This window comes from Leptonychotes weddellii, chromosome 7 (assembly GCF_054177405.1).
Source record: "Leptonychotes weddellii isolate Sample4059 chromosome 7, ASM5417740v2, whole genome shotgun sequence".
Taxonomy (NCBI): Eukaryota; Metazoa; Chordata; class Mammalia; order Carnivora; family Phocidae; genus Leptonychotes; species Leptonychotes weddellii.
In genome coordinates this window covers 89536128-89560249 of record NC_138375.1, presented here as the reverse complement: position 1 = coordinate 89560249, position 24122 = coordinate 89536128, and the positions used below count along the sequence as shown (strand labels likewise).

The window sequence follows — 24122 nt, the reverse complement described above, 5'->3', positions numbered from 1 at the left end:
CCCCCCCCCCCCCCCCCCACACACACACCTCCCATCTGGTAACCATCAGTTCTCTGTAATTAAGAGTCTCTTTCTTGGTTTTCCTCTCTCTCTTTTTTTTCCCCTTTGCTTGTTTATTTTGTTTCTTAAATTCCACATATAAGTGAAATCATATGGTATTTATCTTTCTCTGACTGGCTTATTTCACTTAGGATAATACTCTCTAGCTCTATCCACATTGTTGCAAATGGCAAGATGTCATTCATTTTTACAGCCAAGTAATAGTCCATTTATATGTACATATATGTAAACACACATACACCCACATCTTCTTTATCCCTTCATTAGTCAATGGGCATTTCGGCTGTTTCCATAATTTGGCTATTGTAGATAATGCCGCTATAAACATCAGGGTGCATGTATCCCTTTAAATTCGTATTTTTGTATTCTCTGGGTAAATACCCAATTGCTGGATCATAGGTATTTTTCCAAAGACCTACAAATGGCCCACAGACACATGAAATGTACCATCACTGATCATGAGGGACATAAAAATCAAAACTGTAATGAGATATCACCTTACACCTGTCAGAATGGCTGACATCAGCATAAGAGACAACAGGTGTTGGGGAGGATGCACTGTTGGTGGGGATGCAAGCTGGTGCAGCCACTCTGGAAAACAGTGTGGAGGGTCCTCAGAAAGTTAGAAATAGAGCTACCCTATAACCCAGCAAGCGCTCAGTAGCCACCTGTGGTTAGAGACTGCTGTACTAAAGAGCACAGCAGAATGGCTGAGCTGCCCCCTGCTAGAGTCCTACGTAAGAGAGTACGGCAGAACGTGGGAATAACCTGGATTTTCAGATAATAACCCGAATGACCCTTTTCCCAGCCTTGAACCATTTGAGAAATGGGTCTCTGCCCTCGGGCTAATAGTATCACAGTAATGTAGGCACCAAGAAATAGTCCCCATTAGTAAAGAGGTCATTCTTTAACAGTACTCAAGAGTTTTGGGAGCCCAGGAGTTTGTACCACCAGACTAGGAGATGGGGTTCCTCAGTGAGGCCTGGGGTGATGAGAAGAACATCAGGGTCAGGGAGCCCTGTGTTGGTGTAGGTTGCAGGTCCCTGCCCAAAGGCAGAGTGCAGGACCCCTATCCCTGGGGCTTCCCAGGCAGTCTCTCCAGCGTGATTTTTGCAGACTGACGCATGGCGGGGAGGGGACAGGACAGATGACTGCCGGATGATTCCTTGTGTTGCAGAGAGCAGATCAGTGCTTCTCCAGGAACCCCTGCCTCTCTGAAAATGGGGGGGGTGGTCACTAGCACCGGGTGTTCCAGCACTCGTACATACTCCCACGTCTTTGTCTTTGCAGGTACTATGGATTATCTGTGTGGTTCCCTGATGTCATTAAACATCTGCAGGTGAACATGTTGCCCATTGAAAAGATCGAGAGAGAGAAATTTTCAAATTTCAGTGTTAACTTTACAATGGCAAATCAGTTGCACACGGGAGCGGAATACGACAATGGCAGGTCCAGAAACTTTGAAATAACTTAATTTGCTGTCTGTTCTGAAAAATGTCTTTCTTCTGAGCCTCCGCTGCATGGAAGCATGCACTGTTGTTTGCTTATTTTTTGGTTTTTTGTTATTTTAGTTTGTACGCTAGTCATTTTCAAACTGAATTTGAACACGTCCAAATGAGCTTTAAAAAAAAAGGTGTATGTGTATCAGTCCTTCGCTTAAAACTGCTTCTGAAAACGCTGCTTCACATTTGTGAAGTAGCGGAATTAACTGGTATGAAGAGAAAATTCAGAGAGACGCTGGAAAGCCACAGAAATAAGTCATGGAATAGAAGAGTGAGGAGTATGAGGAAATAAGATGGGTGATGGTGTTACTTAATTCAGAGAAGAAACCTGAAGTGTAACTTGATGCCTGTCTCCCACCCCTGAAAAAGGGAACCACTTTTCAGAAGCCCTTCCTTCTCCAGGAGGCTGAATCAAGAAGTGGCGCTACATTGTATCAGGAAGACTTTCCCTTAGAGAACAGGAATGATTCCCCAAAGTTCAGGGCTTTGAAAATACGGAATAAGTTAGCACAGGACGTTTTTGAAGATGGAATCTGGAATGCATCTTGATAAGGAGAGAGAACTGGCTCAGGAAGTGGTTCCAGTGCATTCTTTCAGGGAGGGAAAGGGATAGACAAGGCCATTTGTTTCTATCCGTTAGTTGTTTTCTGAACAAATAATGGCTGATGTGAGCTCCTGATGGTTTACATCATTCTTAGGAAATTGTCCCAAAGGCAGAAATGGTAAAAGTAAAAATTTTTTTAAAACTGAACAAAGTTCTGCAGGGCAAAACCACTTTGGAAGGATGAAAAAGAATTCTGTAGGATGCTTATGGTTTCTATAATGAAAGGGAGAATTATGAAGTAGGAGAGAATTGTTTAAATTGGCAGTTCCATGAGGGGCCTAATCCTTATGCAAGCCATGTAGGATCACCTTCACTCTCCCACATAAAATACCAACCAGAGTCTGTGCTTGTTTTTCCACGGAAACCTTAGAGTCCCGTGCTCGGTAATGGCAGGGTAAAATTTTACTTCATTTATTTTTAAAAGTATTGTTACTCCATTAGAAATGTCTGATATGTTTGTGTCTCTGACATATTTTAAATGATGCTTATTAAAGTTCTAAACCGATTCTTCAGTCACCACTAGGAAATTTTTTACATTAGCAGTGTAAGGATTAGCCATTTTAATAGTATTAAAATCCCTGTAAAATATATATATTTATTTTAGAAGGTGATAGAATTTTTATTGATTTTTTGTTTGTCTTTCAGGGAAATGGGAATTGCCACTAGCTAACTCTTTTTTTTACAAAGAGCTTTCCTATTCAGTATCATAAAATGGCACCACTTTTCAATGCTGTGGTACTGATCTGGAATAGCCTCCAGGGTAGACTATCATGAAGCAAAGCAAAAGGTGTAGAATAGTGTGTCTCACTTGCTAGCACTCCATAAATAGAATGCTCCTCAAGAGCACATGAGAAACTGGCCACACTGGCCATCTCTGGGCAGAAGAACTGGGAGAGTTGAGGATGGCTGGGAAAAGACTTACTTTATCCTTTTTCAATGTTTTCAATTTTGTACCCTGTGTACTCTGTGTACATATTATCTATTCATAAAAAACCTAAAATGGTTTTCCCTTTCGAAATTCAGTTCTGTTTCAGAAAATTGCTAATATTCTTAAAATGTGCCATTATTGGGGCACCTGGGTAGCTCAGTAGGTTAAGCGTCCGACTCTTGATTTTGGCTCACGTCATAATCTCAGGGTCGTGAGATCAAGTCCCACATCATTCTCCGCACTCAGTGTGGAGCTAGTTTAGAATTCTTTCTCCCTCTCCTTCTGCCCCTTCCCTGCTCACTCTCTCTCTCTCTCAAAAAAAAAAAAAAAGTTCCATTAATTATCCTTCTTTAGTGGATAAATTTATGGTTTAGATGGTTTTACTCTGGACCCTTGGAGTAGAGGTTGAAATAAGATTACTTTTTAAGATGGTGGTGTGTTAGGCCACAGTGTGCCTTGAGCTGACGAATACAATCAGGCATTAAGGTGAGAACAATTTTGAAAGTACTAAAGAGTATATAGCTTTTAAGTCAGTCAGCTTGCTTGCCTGGGAGACTCAGACCCTTTCTGCCCCAAGTGGTATTTGGTGTAATAACTTATTCCCCAGCTGAACAAGCATTTTCATATCAGTGACTGGCTAAGTATACATTCATGGTCTCTTAATAACTTACCGAGACACAGTATGACTATTGATCCCTGTCTTCTGGGAGTCCTTATCAACACAGACAGATCTGAGTCATAGACTCTTTTAAGATGTTAGGATCATCACGACTATTATCATCTTCACCATCTAGAATTCCCTCCCCCCCGCCCCGCAGCACCCAAAAAGGTATCTGAGCAGGTTTCATCATTCTACACTTTCAAAAGAGCAAAACTCTCTCATCACTCTCCCTGGTTCAAGCAATACCTGTTGGCTTTGAGAAGAAAAATATTCATGGAAATGAGAATGACCTGTGAGTTTTTCTTTCTATGAGCCCTGAGTTCATCATTCCTCATATAAATGAAGCAGAATTCTCATGTTGTCTCTTCAGAATAATCAGAAATCCCTATAGGAGAATGAAGAAGCCTTGAATTTTTAGCTTAGAAAACAGACTTCCATTAAAAGTGAGCATGGGAGCACATTCCTAAGTTAGAGCCATTAACCTCAAATAGAGAATTTTCAAATAAAGGCATATGATCAAGAGCAAGAGGATAGGATTAAAAATAAGGAATCGGTAGCCACAGTTAATCTCCAAACTCTCCACCTTCAATAGCATACTCCACAAAGTCTTTCACCAACATTGCAAAGCTAAATGAAGTTATCTTGAATGCCAGCTCTTCTGCTGGAAAATAATATCGGTGAGCCAGGAGATAGCCAAAGGACAGGCTGCATGAGGAAGACGGGAAGCTAAGAGCCTAGAAGATCCAGAGACTAATGTCTTTATGGAGAGTCCATGTGGGGCATCAGATTTCTAAACCTGTTTGACTTCACTTTGAACCCTGATGGACACAGTCATTGATAAGAATTTTTCTGTGTGTTTTTTGGGCAGATTTCTAGGGATGAAGTTCAAATCTGTTACTTTCAAAGATTCACTTTTTAAGGCCTGCCTCTTTGAGGATGTGACTTCAGTCAACACCTACTTCAAGAACTGCACATTTATTGACACTGTTTTTGACAACACAGGTAGGTGTGCTACTTAGCTGTGCCTGGGGCCCCTTTAAATGGCCCAGTTCTTGGCAGAAACGTGATACCCCTGTGATAGTGTGGGCAGAGGCGCTCGGGGAAGGTAGAAATTGAAGTGTAAAGGAATGGATTTCCTTAATCAGACTGGATCATAGTTAAGCTTTTATTATTTGTCTCTGTCAGATTTAATGCAAATGGGACTTGCTGAAGTTCCAGGTTAAAATAAAAAAATCCTGAGGCGCCTGGGTGGCTCAGTTGGTTGAGCGTCTGGCTCTTGATATCAGCTTAGATCGTGATCCCAGGGTCATGAGATTGAGCCCAGTGTCAGACTCCGCACTGAGCATGGAACCTGCTTAAGATTCTCTCTCTCTCTCTCCCTCTGCCCCACCCCCACCCCCCTGCTCATGTGTGTGCACAATTTCTCTCTCTCTCTAACAAAAAAAATCCTTTGAGTAATTTTTTAAAGGGATTTTATTTATTTCCTTGAGAGAGAAAGAGAGCACAGGTGGGTGGAGGGGCAGAGGGAGAAGCAGACTCCCCGCTGAGCAGGGACCCTGACACCGGGCTCAATTTCAGGACCCTGGGATCATGACCTGAACCAAAGGCAGACGTTTAACCGACTGAGCCACCCAGGCGCCCCTCCTTTGAGTAATGTTTGAAGAAAAGAATCACCCTGTAGTTTGTTTGTTTGTTTGTTTGTTTATAATCCTGGCTTCAAAATTTGATGTCCACTTAAGTGATCATGCCTGAACTGCAGCGAACAGAGATGGACAACGCATGGCTGTGTTTAATCAGATAGTTTTTTGGTGCAATCCTGGTAATGGAGTTTGGAAAACTCCCCAGGGGAAAAGAGGGGCAGGGGGAAACTGATTGAGCACCTACTATATGCTGGTTCCTACTCTCCGTCATTAGACGTTATCTCATTTGGTGAGATAATAGTGGAGACTTGGGAAAATTAAGCAATTTGGCCACATTCTTAGACCTGGTAACAGCTAACAGTTTTATCTGATTGCAGAGTCGTTGCTTTCCCACCCCTACACTCTGGTGTGTCTGTCCTCTGAGTCCAAAATAACAGCCCAGCACTGGCAGGAGTATGACCCTACCTTGTTGCCAGCTAGTGACCGTCCACTAAGGGCAACTCTTACTCCTTTGTGCCTTCCTCCACTTTGACCCCAACTTCTACATTCAGCCTCAGTGGGCCCAAGGAAAGGCCTGTTCCTTCTCTTTGCCTCCAAGTCCCATAAAATAGCAGTGACAAGGCTGATTCATCCACATTTTGAAACAAATTGTTTTTGTAATTGTGGTATGAAAGCTATTAGTACTATAATGATGGTACTTATGTAACATGATAATTAGAACAAAGTAACATTATAAAGAAGGAAGCAAGTAATGTAATTAGCGATGGCCAACCATAAAAACATCAGAGGATAACGGGACTCTTTAACGTATTCTTTTATTCAACTTGTAATGTGAGGTTCTAGACTAGCCCCTGTGCTTTGGCCAGGCCCTGAAGCCCTCAAGTTTACAATACCATGTTTCTTTTCTGAAGTCTTGACTGGCTTTCTTAGACTGGTGCACAACTATAGAGAGCTTGATGAATTGTCTTTGTGTCCACAGATTTTGAGCCATATAAATTCACTGATAGCGAATTTCAAAACTGCTCATTTTTTCACAACAAGACGGGATGCCAGATTACCTTTGATGATGACTATAGTGCCTACTGGATTTATTTTGTCAACTTCCTGGGGACATTGGCCGTGTTGCCAGGGAACATCGTGTCTGCTCTCCTGATGGACAGAATTGGGCGCTTAACGATGCTAGGTATGTACTTGGTTTCATGTAAAATAAAAGAGCTGCGCTTGCCATCTCCAGGGAGCCTGGTTCCCACTGTATTCCCTGCCCCCTTAGGGATTTGCATCCCACAGAGATGAGGAGAAATCCCTTAAGACCTTTCATTAGGACTAAATTTCAGTGAAAATTATGTCTGATTACATTTCATTTGAGGTGCTTCCATGAGTTAACAGACTGAAGAACTAATTATATGTGACTAATGTATATTTTTCCACTTAAGTAGCTGAGTAATTGACGATGTGCATTTCCTGCTTGCTGTGTTCAGAAGGCAGTTGGGGAGGCAAACCTTTTTACAGGTGAGGTTACCTGTACCACTGAGGTTTTGGAGTCCAGGCCACGGCCTCCCCTTGGGATTCAGTTTTGCTGAGAGATGTCGAAGACCCGAGGATCCTTCTCTGCTAAGATGGTGGGAAACGTGGCAGCCTTTTGTTGGCTTCTTTGGCAGGTGGCTCGATGGTGCTTTCGGGGATCAGCTGTTTCTTCCTCTGGTTGGGCAGCAGTGAGTCCATGATGGTAGGCGTGCTGTGTCTGTATAATGGATTGACCATCTCGGCCTGGAACTCTCTGGATGTGATCACTGTGGAACTGTACCCCACAGACCGCAGGTATGTTGAAATGGGCCTCTAGGAAGAGGCACTCTGGGCTTCTTGGGGCCACAGAGAGGTCATAGAAAAATAAGCCAAACTGTCATTTCCCAAAGGAAGTGAAAATCCAAAAAAAATACCTGGTTTATGAGGTTGTAGTTTTCACTCATACCTTTTAAAAAGAAAACGTCAGGGAATATAGTTGCTAGCAGGAATAAGTAATCAGGCAGTGAAACTAGTGAAGGGATTTAATTGTGTCCATGACTTAGTTTGTTGGCTGACAATATGAGCAACCTGTAACGCAGTTGTGAGGAGTAGGATTTAATAGCCTCTCTTGGACCACATTTTCAGCTGCTAATCAGTCCTGAGAGGACTCTTACCTTCCTTTTCAAGTGTCTGCATGAGCTTTGTATTAAGCAACCACAGAGAAGTCTCTAGACCATATCTCTTGACCTTCCTGGTCTGTTGGAGGAAAGCCCAAGATATTTCCAGTTACAACAACAACAACAACAACAACAAAGATTCCTATTAGAAGAAAGTTATGCATGAGTCTCAACATGAAGGTAAAAAGCATCTTATATGAGAGAAAGGACTAAAAGATAGACTTTTGGGGTCGAGCTGTAGCAGCTGAATAATTAAAAGAATAGAAGCCCTGTTTTCCCATTTGACATGAGCAAAGACAAATGGCCTTTTCCTTCTTTTATTTTGTGTATACTTTGTCACCATGGGAGCCTTCTCTGCTGAGGGATGGGGTCAGTATCTTCTGAACTTTGAAATGCAGGAGGGATTTTCCTAGGATTATGCAGAGGCATTTGGGGTAAGAATTTTCAACATTACTGACCGTATAGGAACGTTATAGGAACTATATACCCATCTCCTGCAGAACATCTCAAACTCTTATGGATCTGTCCTTATCCAGTGTTCTACTAGACCCTCAGTAACCTCCTGTTGAATATTTAGGCTCTGAAAGGAACCATATACTCCACATTCAGCATCTCCTTCATTCATTCAACAAACATTAATTCTCTGCTGTGAGTGAGATCCTGAGGTGGATGCCATGGGCCTTGGGATGAGTGTGCTGCCAAAAAAAAAAAAGAAGAAGAAGAAGAAGAAAGAAAGAAAAAAAAGATTAAGACTCTGCAGTATCCACTGAGCATTCTTTTATCAACCTCTCTTCCTGCAAACTGGGCCCAGATGTGGATTAAACTATTCATTTAAAATAAACCCCTTAATGTTAAAGCAACACTATGGCATAGCCGGGTACCTTTATGTTACACGTATAAGAGTTTGATACTATTTTAGATGAATCAGCTGCTTATCCCTCTACTGTAAGGGATGGAAGGATGAATATTCTTCTATGGCAAAATCTGGCTTAAAAAACAAAAAGCAAGAAACAATGATTTGGGCAGGTTCCTCCGATGAGAAACATGGACCTGCTATAATTCAACAGATTTTGTTGGTAAAAACAGAAATTGCTGTTTGTGTTTGCTCGGGTCCTCCGAGAAGCAGAGAACAGGACGGAACTAAATGTGGGCGCAGATTTTAGTAGGAGACGTGGCTGTGCGAGAGAAAACAGGGAGGGAGGTGAAGTCTGGGAGAGCTGTAGGCACCATGAGAGGGGTGCCTTATGAATAACTGAAGGCGTGCCTCTCACTCAGGTTTTAGGAGCTAGGAACCAGGACAGAGACCACATGTATTGCTTAGACCACACCTTTCCACTGTGTCAATGTCACTATAATTCTTCAATCCTCAAAATCTCGGCATCAAAGGAAAGCATAACATAATGATTGCCTGATGACATTTCAGCTTTTCTCCCAGGTTAGATCACGGACAGTTATGGCACATGATAATTTGAGGGGCACAAAAGGGGGTAGAAGGACCCTCACAAACACATTTTAGTGGAGTCCTTATAAGATCCAATTTGTTTATGGAGATGTGAGGGAACCCATTTTTTGGAATAGAAGCTTAGGGAAACTTTTTAGTATATTCTTTGATACTCTCTCACACAAAATATATGGTGTCTTTTCCAACACCAACCAGTTCTCCAATTCTGATACTACGCGGGGTTGGTATCAGATCTTACAAGTTAAAGGGCTCAGTCCCACAAAACCGCCCCATTTCAGATGCGCGCTGCAAATGGGGTGCCCAGGCAACTGACACTTCTGCCCAGCCAACTACAGAATTGTGAATTTCCACAGCCCCGAACAGGTTTGATAATGGACTAGATAAAGAAGTACCTAGGGTGAGCTACAGAGGAGTCCGAAGTGCCTGAGCCTCCATGTTCCCATGGAGTTAGTTAGGATACACTACCACCGTCCTTACAGGTGAATGCATTCACCAGTCTGGAAGCTCTCTTGATTTATAGAGGTTTCATTATGTAGGCATGATTGATTAAATCCTTGGGCATTGGTGACTGAATTTAATCTCCAGCACCTCTCCCCTCCCTAGAAGTCAGGGGTGAGGTGGGAGGCTGAAAGTTTCAACTCTCTCTTCACATGGTTGGTTATTTCCAGAGACCAGCCCCCATCAAGAAGCTATCTAGGAGCCCTTCAAATTAAAGTGGAGATGATATGAAGTTTTCTGTTATTATGCAGAAAGGCTAAGATTTTAAAGACTGATACAACCCAGTGTTCCCTGGAGCGGATGAGGGTGGCATTGCTGCTCAGAAGCTGTTAGGGGAATTCTGAAAACATGTACAACATGTAGAGAGGGGGGAGTCTAGCAATCTCAGTGTTTTCCCCTATAAATGAGGGGGTGTTTCCTTTGGCTGCTTTCAAGATTTTTTTCTTGGTCTTGGTGTGGATTTCTTTGGGTTATTATGTTTGAGGTTTACTCAGCATCTTGAATCTGTAGATTTGTGTCTCTTGACAAATTTGTAAGACTTTCAGCCATTATATATTTGAATATTTTTTCTCTTCTTCTGCCTGAACTCCAGTGACATGAGTATTAAATCTTTTGTGATAGTCCCAAAGGTCCTTGATGTTCGGTGAATTTGTTTTCAATCTCTTTGCTCTGTTTTTCTTATTGGAAACTTTCTATTGTTCTCTTCCAGTTCCCTGATTCTTTCCACTGACTCCTGCATTCTGCTGTTGAGCCTAATCGCTAAGCTTTTTTTTTTTTCTATTTTTTCTAGATGTTTTCTATATTTTATGTGTTTCAAGTGTGTTCATGATTGCTCACTGAAGCATTATTATCATGACTGCCTGAAAACCTTTGTCAGAGGGCGCCTGGGTGGCTCAGTTGGTTAAGCGACTGCCTTCGGCTCAGGTCATGATCCTGGGGTCCCTGGATCGAGTCCCGCATCGGGCTCCCTCCCTGCTCGGCGAGGAGCCTGCTTCTCCCTCTAACCCTCCCCGCTCTCATGTACTCTCTCTCTCATTCTCGCTCTTTCAAATAAATAAATAAATCTTTAAAAAAAACCAAAAAAACCTTTGTCAGATAATACTAACATCTCTGTCATCTCTAGGTTGGCATCTCTTAATTGTTTTTTCTCAGTCTGTTTGAGATCTTCCCAGTTGTTCTTAGGATGCGTGATATTCAATTGAAAAGTCATTTTCCTATTATGATATGAGACTTTATTTTTTTTTATTATGTTATGTTAGTCACCATACAGTACATCATTAGTTTTTGATGTAGTGTTCCATGATTCATTGTTTGCTTATAACACCCAGTGCTCCATGCAATATGGTATGAGATTTTAAATCTCTTGTAAACCTTTAGTTTCTGGACACCTCCCTGTGGGAAGAAAAGGGTACAGTGCTTTATTATTGCCTGGTGGAGGTAGATATCCAGTGTCCCCACTCAGCCTCTGTTGACACACAAGAGCGGGTGATACCTTCATTCATGTTGGCCAGCAGTGGGAGTCCAGGCTCCCCTCACGATCATGATACCATGGAGGGAAAGAAGGGAGAAGGGAAGGAGCTCATCACTGGCCAGCAAGGATGAAACTCCCTACTTAGCCTTCCCTGATACCACTTCGGTGGTGATATGGAGTCACCACATCACAGTTTTGTGAGGGTGGAAGTCTAGGCTCTCTCCTAGGCTTTTGCTGGTATGGCTGGCATTTGGGCTATAATTTTTTTGGTGTTCATTTGGAGGAGAAAGATTATTGTCTAAACATTTTTTGTCTTTCTAGGCTGCCCCTACCCTGGTCCTCTGGCTAGAGAGAACAGGGTTTGCTGGGGCTTTTTAAATAATCTGTTGCTGACGGTATTTCCACATTGCCATCTTCTTCAGTTCCGAGACTGAGATCAATGGAGCAAAAGAAAATGCAGGGAACTCACCACTCCTAAACTCAGATTTGTCTGAGATCAGTGGAGCAAAAGAAAATGCAGGGAATTCACCTACGGTCCCTGGCATCTCTGCCTTTTTTCTGTCTTTCAGAGTCTTCTTATGTTTGCTTTTTAATATCCAGTATTTTTAGCTGTAGTTAGTGGGAATGCTCATGAAAGTATGACTACTCCATCTCCATATGAATTTTAATATTGTTTACTTATTCATTCAGCCTTTTTTTTTTTTTTTGAGTGCCTGTGATACAACCATGAATAAGCCATTTGTGGTCATTACTCTCACAGAGTTTGTGGACAAGTGAACATCAGGTATAATAGAGTGAGGTGTCAGGGTCATTGTGAGGGAAGTACATGGTGTTGTGAAAGCAGAGAAGAGGGCTTCTTGAAAGAAGTGCCATCTGAGCTGAGACCTGAAAAACAGTAGGTGATAGCTGAGCAAAGAGATGGAGAAAGAACATCTCAGATGACATATGAAATACTATCTGAAAATTTCTGGAGGCTAGAGTTAACAGAGGTAAGCAAGGAACAAATCAGGAATGATCTTGTAAATTGCATCATCCTATGGGCAATGGGGAGCCCTTGAAGTATTTTAGGAAGAAGAGGGACAAGCTCAGAGAAGGGCTAGAAGTTTACTCTGGTGGCCAGAAAAGAGGCAGGAGGACTGATTAGGACGCTGAAAATAGTGATGTGAACCGGAAAAATGTGGGTGGGAAAGGAGCTAAATCAACATTCAACATGTTCACTGATATTTAGAAATATAATAAACAAAACTTCATGGTAAGTTAGATGGTAGGGTGAGGAAAGAGGTCATCAAAGATGATTCCAGTTTCTGCTTGTAGAGTTGGGTGTATGGTGTTGGGCATTTTGAGACTGGGACACAGGAGGGAGAGAGAACAGGTTTGGACTGGGGTCGGGAAGATAATGAGCTGCCATTGTGGATGTGTTGGGTTTTCATGTCAACATGATGTCTGATAGGCATTTGGATTATTAGGTTTGGATGCCAGAAAGACACCTGAGCTGGGGATAGAGTGCTCCTTCACTAAGTCATTAAATTCTGGATGATTTTGGAATATGTATCATGTGGCAGCAATTACTCTCGTTCTTGAGGTACAGCAGTGAACAAAACAGGCAGAAAACCCTGGCTTGATGGAGCTTATGTCCTACTTGGAAAAGACAGCCAGTAAACAATTAGATAAGTAAAGTAGTTATATCAAATGGTCCTTAGTGCTATAGAGAAAAATAAAGCTACATATGGGCACAGAGAGCCCTGGAGTCCGGGAACTTACAATTGTTAACAGGATGGTCTAAGAATATGCAACTATAAAAGGTGACATTTGAGCAAAGATGCAGGCAGATACTTGGGAAGAGAACATTCACAGCAGGGGCAGCAGTGAGTGCGAAGGTCCTAAGCTGTAAGTGTTGGAGGCCAGTGGGAGGAGGGGCAAAGAAGTTTGTCACTCTGGAGCAGCATAAGCAAGGTGGACAGTAAGAGGCAATAGGGCAGAGTAGACACGAAGGACTTCGATCTTCATGAAAATCCATTGGAGGGTTTGGGGCCAAGTAGCGACATGATCTCATGTATGTTTAAAAGGAGAACTGGCTTTTGTGTTTAAAATATACTACAGAGGGTCTGAGGTGGAATCAGGGAGAACAATGAGGAGTGTAGTGCAACAGTTGTGGCAAGAGACAGTAGTGCCAGTGGATGTGGTAAGAATTGGTTCAATTCTGCAAATATGTGGAAGACCAACGGACATTGCTGAAAGATTGGATGTGAAGTATGGGGGGTAGGCGGTGGCGGGGGGCGGGGCAGATACTCAGAATGACTTTAGGGTTTTTGACCAGAGCCACTGAAAGGCTGGGGTTACCTTGGCTGATATAGGGAAGATTGTGTCAGGGGGAGGTTAGGGAGGAAGCATCAGGAGCTCAGTTTTTTTCCTGTTAAGTCTGAGATGCTATGAAATATCCAGATGGAAATGTCAACTAGGCAGTTGCATGTATGAGACCAGAGTTCAGGGAAGAGGCCTGGGTGGGAGGTAAAAATTTGAGCCCTTTCAGTATAGAGAAGAAATTTAAAGTCCTGATGTCAGATGACGCCATCAAAGGACAACATGTAGGTAGAGAAGAGGGGAGTTCTGAGGACTTAGTCTGGAGACACGGGAGAATTCAGAGGTCCAGCTGATGAGGAGAAGTGAGGAAGGAAGACTGAGAAGGAACTAGGAGTGAGATAAAGAGAAAAGGCATGAGTTAGGTCCTAGGAACCACGTGAAGAAAGTAGTTCAGGAAGAGGGATTGATCAGCTGTGATAGATGCTGCTGGTGGACCAAACAGATGATGGGAATTGATGATTTGAATTGGGATTATGGCAACAACTAAGTTACCGGCATGACGGTAAAGATAAGGGCCTGCTCGCTAGTATCATGGCAAAATCCCAGTGGCCAGACTCCCAATCATGCAACAGTTGATCCTGAGGCAGGATCAGGGTTGACCTACCTTGAGGTTTAGTTGACTTCTGCACCCCAGACAGGGTTGAATCCGCAGGTGGGAGAGAAATGGCCCCATGTGTAGAGACAGGAGGACCTTAGGGACAGTCAACGAGTGTACACACATGCATGTCTGAAGACAAGCAGCCATCCCTTTGTTCTTCTGCACTCTTATGACATCACTCTCCTGGCACCCGGGCTGGTGACAATATGTGGAGACCAGGCAGTAGGGTTAGAGTGGCCTGGCAGGTAGTTGAAGGCAAAGGAAACAAAACAGAGGCCTACAGAAGAATGATGTATCTGAAAAGGTAAAGGGTCGAGTCGGGGTAAATCCATCGAGGTAAGAAGATCCAGAGTCAGCACAGCACGTAATAGTAGAAATCCAGAAACTCAGGCCAGGAGAGTAGAGAACCAGAAACGCTCACCCAGCTCTCACCCTAGCCGACCACCTCCATTTGATCCTCCCTCTTCATCCCAACTCTGCACTGACAGCTGGGGATCCTTGTGGAGGCCAGGTTCCCAGTGTCCCCGAGGACCACAGTGATTGGGACTCAGTGGTCAACGCAGGATGCTTCTTCCTCTGACTCCGAATTCTGAGGTGTGGCCTTGAAGGAGAGAGTAGTAGGGATTCGTGCTGGGACCTGGGGCTGATGGAAAAAGCAAACAAAGTTGAGTATGTGTCCGTGAGGCTGGGAAGTCAGGACAGCTTTGAGAAGCATTGTAAGGGAAGAAATGGAGAGCAGAGCAAAACAATAGATCTTTGAAGTGTGAGCATTATTGAATATACAAGTCATTGTATAGTATTTTGACAGTTTCTAATCATCCCTACACACATCAGCCCCTGTCTTGCGTCAAAAATAAGCAGGGAACCTATTATCTGTAATGTAAACAAAGGGCAACTGATAAGATATGAGATTATTCTAGTAGATGAGAAATATGACTGCAGCACTGTGCCAGAGATAGAACAGATTTTCCCAGCTTGCCAGAAATCTAACAGGGGGCCCCACCCACAGAACACATTGGTCCAGGGGAGTTTCCTTTTTCCATCATTTCTCCACACCCAGCTGCTGCCACCATCTAAACTGTCTCAGTCCTCCTTGGACTGCGAGATGCCAACACAAGAGACAATCCATTTATTGGGTTCAGTCAGGGCTGGTTGGACTCCATCCCCTGTATTCTAACTATGAGAAAAATCATAACTTTTCCCTCATCTCTTCGAATCTTCAAAGAGGAAACAATATGTAATGATAGGTTGATCTGGAATTTACCTAGTATTCATTAACCCCATCCTTTAGCTCCCTTCCTTTCCTCTCCTCCTTAGGTCAAGGTTTTAGACCACCTGAAAATCCTAAACATAGCCACCTGACGTAAGAGACTCATGCACCGGGTCATTTGGGTTCTCAGTTCTGCCCTCCTGTCATTCTGTGTCCAGCCAGTGACTTCCTGCTGCCACCCTGTGGGGGTGACAGAGCTCCACTGCGGGACACTTCCTGTGTCCTTATGGCCCAGTGGCCACTTTGACCCCTTCTCCATGGAGCTCAGGGTGAGGAGCTCCCACCTTGTAAATGGTGAAACCCAAGCTGTCCCCGAGCCAGCAGGCCTGTACCCCGGGTACTCGTCCAGCAATGTGCTCCTGCCTTTCTCTGGCCACCGACCCCCCCCCCTCTTCTTCCCCCTTACACATACACAGTTGCAGACATGGCCTCAGAAAGCATTTGAAAGTCAGCCTGTGATTGTTGCCACCTGCTACTCCCTGCTCGTCCTGGGCAGCCACTGCTGTCACCCAGCGCCATGGGAAGGTCCTTTTCTTCCAGGAGCTAACCCAAAGCATCTGCCCAGAATTAGCCACCCGAAGCCCCTCCCCATGCTCTCTCCTGAAGGTCTTCTAGCCTGGATCTTGTACTGACCAGCTGTGTGACCTCAGCGAGACCGCTCAGCGAAACTGTGCCTCATTCGTTTGAGAGACAAAATGACGGCATGCTGCATCCGTGGTTATGAAGATAAAGACCTCACTTAATTTTTTTTTACAATCTTGACGTGAAGTATTTTTTTCTATCATTTCTATCTTTATAGACCTTGTCATTGTATTATATATATATGTGACCTGAGTCATTTTGGCCATTCAGGCAATGTCAGACCCTTTTCGTCTCTGGCAGTGAGGAGTGTGAGGGGGTAGGAAGTAGACGTGTCCTTCACCCCCCGCCTCTCTCTCAGGTGCTGTATTACAATGGTGGCAAATCCTACCGAACGTGCAAACGGGCACAGAAGCGGTCTTACAGCCTGTTTTTGACTCCAGGGAAGTCCATCTCTCTGCTGAACAAGTCCTTACAGGAAAGGGCTGTGGGACCATGAAGACATGCCAACAGCAGGACCATCAGCCCTGGGTCTGGTCAGGCCTTTAAGTGTTAGGGTGCAGGACCAGTGGGCTCTAGAATCTGGACTCTGAGCCAAGGGTACCATTCCACCAGTTTGAGGCTACTGGGCTTGGAGGATGCTTGCTCATCCATGGTGCTAAGGGCAGAACATTCTTTCCAGTCAACTACATACCAACCACTCCTATCACCAATACAACATTGTCTCTGCGTGCATTAACAAACTTTCTCATGCAGATTTCTAAAATGATGTGCAAAGCCCTAAATATCTGTCTCTGGCCTATTGATTCCTGGTTTACATGTTTTAAATTCTAGAGTATAGGGGCGCCTGGGTGGCTCAGTCGTTAGGCGTCTGCCTTTGGCTCAGGTCATGATCCCGGGGTCCTGGGATCGAGCCCCGCATCGGGCTCCCTGCTCGGCGGGAAGCCTGCTTCTCCCTCTCCCACTCCCCCTGCTTGTGTTCCCTCTCTCGCTGTGTCTCTCTCTGTCAAATAAATAAATAAATAAATAAATAAATAAATAAATAAATAAAAATTCTAGAGTATAGAACAACTTAACTCCTCTTTGTACTGAAGTACTTTTAAAGCAAATTACCACCAGGACACATGATGATAGAATGTTAAGGGGTGTGTTTGTTTACTGTCTATTACCCACTACAATGTGAGCTCCTTCAGGGCAGGACTTTGTTTTCCTTATTTATTTGCATAGCTCTAGGTGAATGGGAGGAGGGGAAAGTAAGGGAAGAGAAGGGGATGCTTTTTAAAATTCACCTGGCTATGGGCTGTGGTTTTCCTTCCCATGTGGGATCCAGCACCGCACCCCTCCTCCCCCATCTAGGTAAGCTGGTTAGGCCTGTTGTGAATGAGGGATAGCCCTCTTCCCTTCCCTCTGGCTGCCTTTGCACCCCTTTCTGCTTTTGCAGTCCAGAGCCTGTGACCTCCCGATGCTTCAGCAGCCAGCTCCCCCTTGGCCCACACGGCACTGCCTACTGGAAACCCTTTCTCCTCCTCTCTTCGCCTTCCTCCATCAGTAGTGGGGAGGAGGCCTGGCGCTGCCAGAAAATAGCTTAGATCAGTCCTTTAGCCTTTCTGGAGCTTGGTTTCCTCATCTGCAAAACGGAGGTATGTCAGGCTCGGTGCCTGGATTTAGGTCATCTCATTTAGGTCATCTCATTTACCCCATATGTGATCGTCACTCCAAGCCTACAAGAGTAAGGAGGCTTACTCTATTTTCTAGAGTGGAAAATGAGGCACAGAGAGGGGAAGAAACTTGCCCTGGGTCACTGAGGCTCAAACCCAGGTCTGTGACTCCGAGGTGCTGCTCCCAGCACAGACATACTTACCCCTGTCCTAGCCGGTCTGGGGTAGAACTCCGGGAATTGGCTTCTAAGAAGCTTACCTGGGAATTGGGATCTACAGTCCTGTTCACGAATCCTGGCCTTAGATGAACTCCAAGTTGCCTTCCAGTGCTTGCTTTCATCCCATTACTATCTACTCTGGCCCGGGGAACTCACCTACTTCCCACCTAGCTTCATCAGATACAGGGGAAGACCAAAGACTTCCATTAGGGCCTGACCGTGAATATTGGCGTATCAACAGCACAAGCACTAGGGAGACCCTTGATGGTGATGGGGATGGGAGGGAGATGGAGGGCTACCTTGGGCCCAGGGATTCCTCTTGGCTCACAAACCATAGGTAAGTCCTTCTTCGCTTGTAGGTAAGGCAAGCCCTGCTTACAGTGGTATAGGATGCCGTCTTCCCGGGTTAAGGAGGACACACACAGACCACACACATACACACACTACTTACTTGGATGAGACAAACTTTCTCTTTCTTTGAAGCTCAAGAAAGTAATTGAATTCAGTTTTTTCTGACTTAAGAATGTGAAGTTAGAGTTCTATCCTCTGAGCAAGCAAGAGGGTAGGCTGGAATCAGCAAACAAACATGGCCTGACTAATGCCCTTTACAGAAAGCTACTTCCAGCATATTTTGAAGATGTCAGGAAATTCCACAAGTATCTTGTGCCTGTCCTAAAGGGGCAGCGATGAATGGATGGAAAAACTCTACAATCCTGCCCCCAAATCAGGCTGAATCCAGACAGGAGAGCCCTGAGATTGGTACAAGCCAGGCCTTAGTGGGGGAGCAGGAAGGAGGACCTCCTTCAGCAGGGGGACCTTCATGGCTGCCCAGAGCCCAGCCTGCCCAGTGGCTGCATAAGAGTTGGAAGAAAAAGAAATGATTCAAGTTACGTGAGAAACAGAGTGCCGCTGGGAGAAATAAGCTGTGAAAAGCAGCGTAAGCTGGAGTAAAGACGGGGAAGAAAAGAGGTTGGATGAAGCCTTTGCCTTGGATTCCTCTCCTGGGGGCCACAGTCTCCCCCCACCCCAACCATATCATAAACATTTTCCCTCGCCTGGGTTACACTGCCTGATATTTCCTAATGAACACATCCAAGCGAAGGAGGTCTTGCGTGTGAAGGTGTTTATTGCAATAGCATTCATGTTCCCCCAGTTTGGAAAGCTCCTAATTATCCCAGTGGTATGGTTACAGAAATAATGGTTAGAAGCCCCATCATTTCATTTTAAAACATAAACAACATGGGATGGTTTTATTAATGATTGGGGGGAAAGCAGAAGCAAAATTGTATAAATCCTGTGATTCATAAAAAACAAGGATATGATTGGAAGCACACTAAAGGGAATTCAGAAGTGAAAACCATTTTTTGGAGGGGTGGAGTAGGTGTTTTGCTTTTGTAATCTCCTTTTGGCATATAATAGTAAATCCAGATCAATTCAATAATGCAGTTATCTCTGGAAGAATCCAGGGTCATCAGCCCTGGACACACCAGTTTTTGGAAGTTCCAAACACTCCAGTGCCGGGGCCCCCATCAGAGCAGTAAGGTCAGAATGTCTGCGGGGGTGGCCCCGGGCATTGGCGTCTCCACAACTGTGTTGTCACAGCTGCATGGGTGATGGTGTGCCCCCAGCTCTGAGCACCCCTGGGCGAGACTGTGGTCATACAGGGCCGTGCACCCGAGTTCCACCAGATTACTCTTCTGACTCCACATTGAAACAGCCGAGGACGTGGGACACTTGTTTGGGGACTGGGGGAAGGCAGGCCATTTGGCGCTCAAGGGGCCTTTGTGGGGGTGTCTAAGATGGAGTGGGGCACCACAGAGATAAGTTAGAGAGATGTGAGGGTGTTTTGAGAGTCAGAGAACACCTTTGTCCACATTTCCATCCTTCACCTGGTGAGCTCCTGCTCCTTCTAGATGAATTCTCTTCACCTCCATCCCCTCTGAGAAGTCTTCCCTCAGTGCCGCACCCCCACCCTGAGATCACCTCCCATCCGCTGCACCCCCGTAGTACGCTGTGGCTGGCCGTATTACTGTCCTTAGCATGTTGTGTTACCATGATCCTTTTGCATCTGTCTTAATGCAAAAGGGGACTTTGTCATATTAATCTCGGGCTCCCTGGTGCCTAGTGTAGTGCGTGGCACATAAAGCTTAATGAATGACCATTAAATGAATAAATGCATAGAAGAATGTGTAAATTAGGACCATATTAAGGACAATTTTGCCCCGTAGACAAATATTCAAGGGGTTTCTAGTGCTTTTAGCATGGTAGTCCAGTCGCTTGGATGGATCCAGTGGTGAAATAGCTTTTTTAGATAAACCTGGGAAACGTGCCATCGTTTGTAATGCTGTTTCCATGAGAAAAAATGAAATTCATTTTGTGCTTTCAAGAGCCAACTTCTGGGTGAATCCCTAGAGCACAATGTAAAGTAGTTCCTCCTTACCTGAGGTTTTCCTTTATGCAGTTTTGGTGACTCATGTCCCCTCAGGTCTGGAAGCAGATGCACCTCCTCCGGACACAACGTTAGAAGGTCAGTGGTAGCCTAATAGCACGTCCCAGTGCCTGCGTCGCTCACCTCACGTCATCTCCTCACGTAGGCATTTCCTCGTCTTACGTCATCACGAGAAGAGTGAGTGAGGACAGGGGTACCTGGCTGGCTCAGTCGGTGGGACCTGGGACTCTCCATCTCACGGCTGGGTCATGAGTTCAGGCCCCACATTGGGTGTAGATATTACTTAAATTCTTAAAAAAAAAAGAGTGAGCCCAGTATAATAATATATTTTGAGAGAGAGAGACCACACTCACCTTTTATTATATTGTTATAATTGTTCTACTTTATTGTTAGTGATGGTTAATCTGACTGAGCCTAATTTATAAAGTAAACTTTATCATGAGTAAGTATATATAGGAAAAACATAGTATATATAGGGTTCGGTCCTATCTCTAGTTTCAGGCGTCCACTGGGGGTGTTGGAACATCTCCCCTGCAGGTGAGACGGGGTTATGATATTACTGATTTAAGGACTGCCTGTACTTTCCAAAATGCCCCTTGCTGAGTCCCTAGTATTCCTTTTTTAACTTCTTTTTTTAAGACTTTATTTATTTATTTGACAGAGAGAGACACAGCGAGAGAGGGAACACAAGCAGGGGGAGTGGGAGAGGGAGAAGCAGGCTTCCTGCGGAGCAGGGAGCCCGATGCGGGGCTCGATCCCAGGACCCTGGGATCATGACCTGAGCCGAAGGCAGACGCTTAACGACTGAGCCACCCAGGCGTCCCTCCTTTTTTAACTTCTACCAGTGATTTGACTGAGTTGTCCAGAAAAAGTTCTTTCCAAAAGTTTAGATTAAGCAAAGAGAATGCTTCCCTTTTACCCCTTAAAAGGTAAATTCCATTAGCTGAGTCTGGATCTACCCCATTTCAGGCCTTTTCAAAATGAGCATTTAATTTGTTTTCCTGATTTCAGCAATCAATGGGACGGATCCTTCAGTCAGCGTTTGAAACCATGGCTCACAGTGGCACGGCGCCTACCATGTGCCGGGCACGGCCTACCTGTTGCTATTATTCAGCATCCCTTGCTTCTTCCCAGGAGCCCCGTAAAAGCCACGGCTGATCCTGCATTGAAGTCAGAAAAACGAAATTTAAGAAAGAGGCCAAATGTGAGGGCAAAACTTTCCTCACCCTATCCAGAATGGTGCCAGTGGTTTCCTTTTCCCAGCCTCTAACCAAAGCTAAAAATGATATAAATGCCCTGGGACCCACTCCATTGGGAAGGCCCTGGAGAAGCCACAGCCCGGCAAGGGATGCTCTGGAGGCCACGCCCCCAGCAGCGGAGCCTGAGCACCGCAGTGAGCCAGCTCCCTGCACTAGCACTGGGCTCTCAGAGGGAGTTAATGGTGCAGGACAAGGCCACCATGATAAAATGTGGAACGGGGCTGCCGGGGTCCCAGGGTACTGTTTGGGGAAAGAATTTCCATGTAAAAGATTTAAGTAGGTTGAGCAAGAATTGAAAACAAAGGATTCTGGCTGGAGAGGTAGGGGAACAAGGGATGGAGTTTATAGAAAGACCACAGATCAGTTCATTCTTTCTCCTTGGTACTTGTTGGTTAAGAGAAGGCACAGAACATCTTTGGCCTGAAGAAAATTCAGTAGTTTGTCCTGCTGTTGAGAAGTCAGCGAAATGCTGAGCTCTGCAAACTCTCAGCTCCCCACCCTCAGAGGACTTAATGAGCATGGGGTAACTTGTACTTTGTGTGTCTGTAGAAGTTCATGGCTTGCCTTTAAGTAAGAGCAAGGGAGTAAATGAACTGAAAGCTTATTTACTTTATAAACAGACAACCAGCAAGGGAGAGCTACTTCGAGAATGATTTTGGTAACACAGCTGTGTGTCTGATGCATGGGAAATCAACCCTCCAGATCACAAGTATTTGAAGAAAGAATTTACTTATCCAAGGAAAGGACGATCACATTTTCTCAAATACCAATGCTAATTTAAGGAGGCTATATGCTTCATATCCATACCAGATTTTCGTGTGAGGAACTGTCTCTGTTCGATAAATGAAGATGGAGAGTCATAGAATATAAAGATTTGATCATTTTCGTTTTTTGGGTTTTTTTTTTTAAGCTTCAGATACCAGATGCTCCCAATGCGTGTCTCTTCAGCACTGTCCAGAAATCTCAGGAAGTTGTCCATACCATAAGGAGATAGCCACCCATATTTTATACCCTGTTCAGAGTTATGGCTTGGGAAAATACAGTTATTTTAACCCAGCTGTAAACTCTGTTTGGGTCATTCTGCAGTTTCAGCATCGAGAGACTTCTTCCTACGGAAGAATGTTTTCCTCTTATCAGCACCATACACACTAGCCATTTTTCCCAGACTGATACAGTTTATCTTACTACCAGAAGATGTATTTGGTAATTTATGAGCCTAGAATCTAGAAACTAAAATGTGGTTTAAAAAAAGCGAAGGAGGTCAATCTGAAAGGCTACCTACTATAGGACTCCCAACTATCTGACATTCTGGAAAAGGCAGAATTAGAGACAGTAAAAAGATCAGTGGTGGCCAGAGTTACTGGGGAAAGAGGAGGGATAAATAGGGGGAGCACAGGGATTTTCGGGCAGTGAAACTATGAGTCTGTATGATACTGTAATGGTGGATACATGGCCTTATACATTTATCAAAGCCCACAGAATACAAAACACAGAATGAACCCTGCCTTAAACTATGGATTTGAGTTAATAACAATGTACTAATATTGGGTTCATCAATTATAAACCTGTGTACCACACTGAGATGTTAAAAGTAGGGGTGCGGGGTGAAGGTTTATGTGGGAACTCTCTTTGCTTTTCGCTCAGTTTTTTTGAAAACCTAAAACTGCTCGAAAAAGTGTTACTGAACAAACGAGGAGTTCAGCCTCATGGCATCTCCGTGGAGGTGGGGGAGGTGGTGGATGATGGTGTCATTCTACTGAAGTCCTCTGCGGTACCCAGCAGGTAGCCTCCAGCAATTTCTTTTTTTTTTCTTTTTTTAAAGATTTTATTTATTTATTTGAGAGAGAGAGAATGAGAGAGAGCAAGCACATGAGAGGGGGGAGGGTCAGAGGAAGAAGCAGACTCCCTGCCGAGCAGGGAGCCCGATGCGGGACTCGATCCCGGGACTCCAGGATCATGACCTGAGCCGAAGGCAGTTGCTTAACCAACTGAGCCACCCAGGCGCCCCGCCTCCAGCAATTTCATTTGAAAATAGTTGTCAGTACATTAAATCTTACCTTTCTAGTGGTCGTTGCTACTACTAGTCTCTTTATTTAAAAACAAGCCAACCAGAAGAAGCATATAAAATTAGCTTACTCTCTTCTCAAGGAGTTCCTGTTTTTCTGTCAGAGATTCTGTTACACCCCTTCCACATTCCACACAGTTGGCAGTTTTGCCACATGGCTGAGGTCTGCCTACTCTACCTTCCAGGTGTCTTGGCCAGAAAGAAAGTTAGCGCTTGCTACCTCTTTTTAGGTCCGTACTGACCAGTGAAGTCACTGGCCCTGGACAGAGTCACAGGCTGAGTTCTGTAGGAACTCAGCGTATTCCTCTCTGTGGTGTGGGAAGGGGGGCGGATGGATAATAACCACAATGAATATCTACACTCTGTACAAAATGGCACTAGGAACAGCTCAGAGAGTGATGGGCAGTTGTGACTGGCCGAAGGAAAGCCCACACTTACCCATTTACAAATCAAAGAAAGAGGTGTACTGGATGCTACATTTGATAGCATATAAAATGCACTTCCCTCTGGAGGGGGAAAAAGGTGTCCAACAATGATCTTGCATTCAATTTGCCTTGAACACACAGATGTGTCCATGACGGACAAGAAAGTGAACTGACATAGAGGCCGAGGACGTTCATAGTATGTCGTGACGTCAGTACCCTCATGAGCAAAATTAA

At 44.5% G+C, this 24122-nt stretch overlaps 1 protein-coding gene across 1 annotated transcript in view; it reads left to right on the top strand.

Moving 5' to 3' along the window:
- Positions 1 to 24122, top strand: part of SV2C (synaptic vesicle glycoprotein 2C) — a 39623-nt gene that overhangs the window by 7329 nt on the left and 8172 nt on the right. Inside the window, exons 5-8 of the mRNA XM_081826722.1 lie at positions 1351 to 1509; positions 4624 to 4757; positions 6375 to 6578; positions 7054 to 7213. Of these exons, the coding sequence (XP_081682848.1) occupies positions 1351 to 1509; positions 4624 to 4757; positions 6375 to 6578; positions 7054 to 7213 (657 nt within the window). The remainder of the gene's footprint in view (positions 1 to 1350; positions 1510 to 4623; positions 4758 to 6374; positions 6579 to 7053; positions 7214 to 24122) is intronic.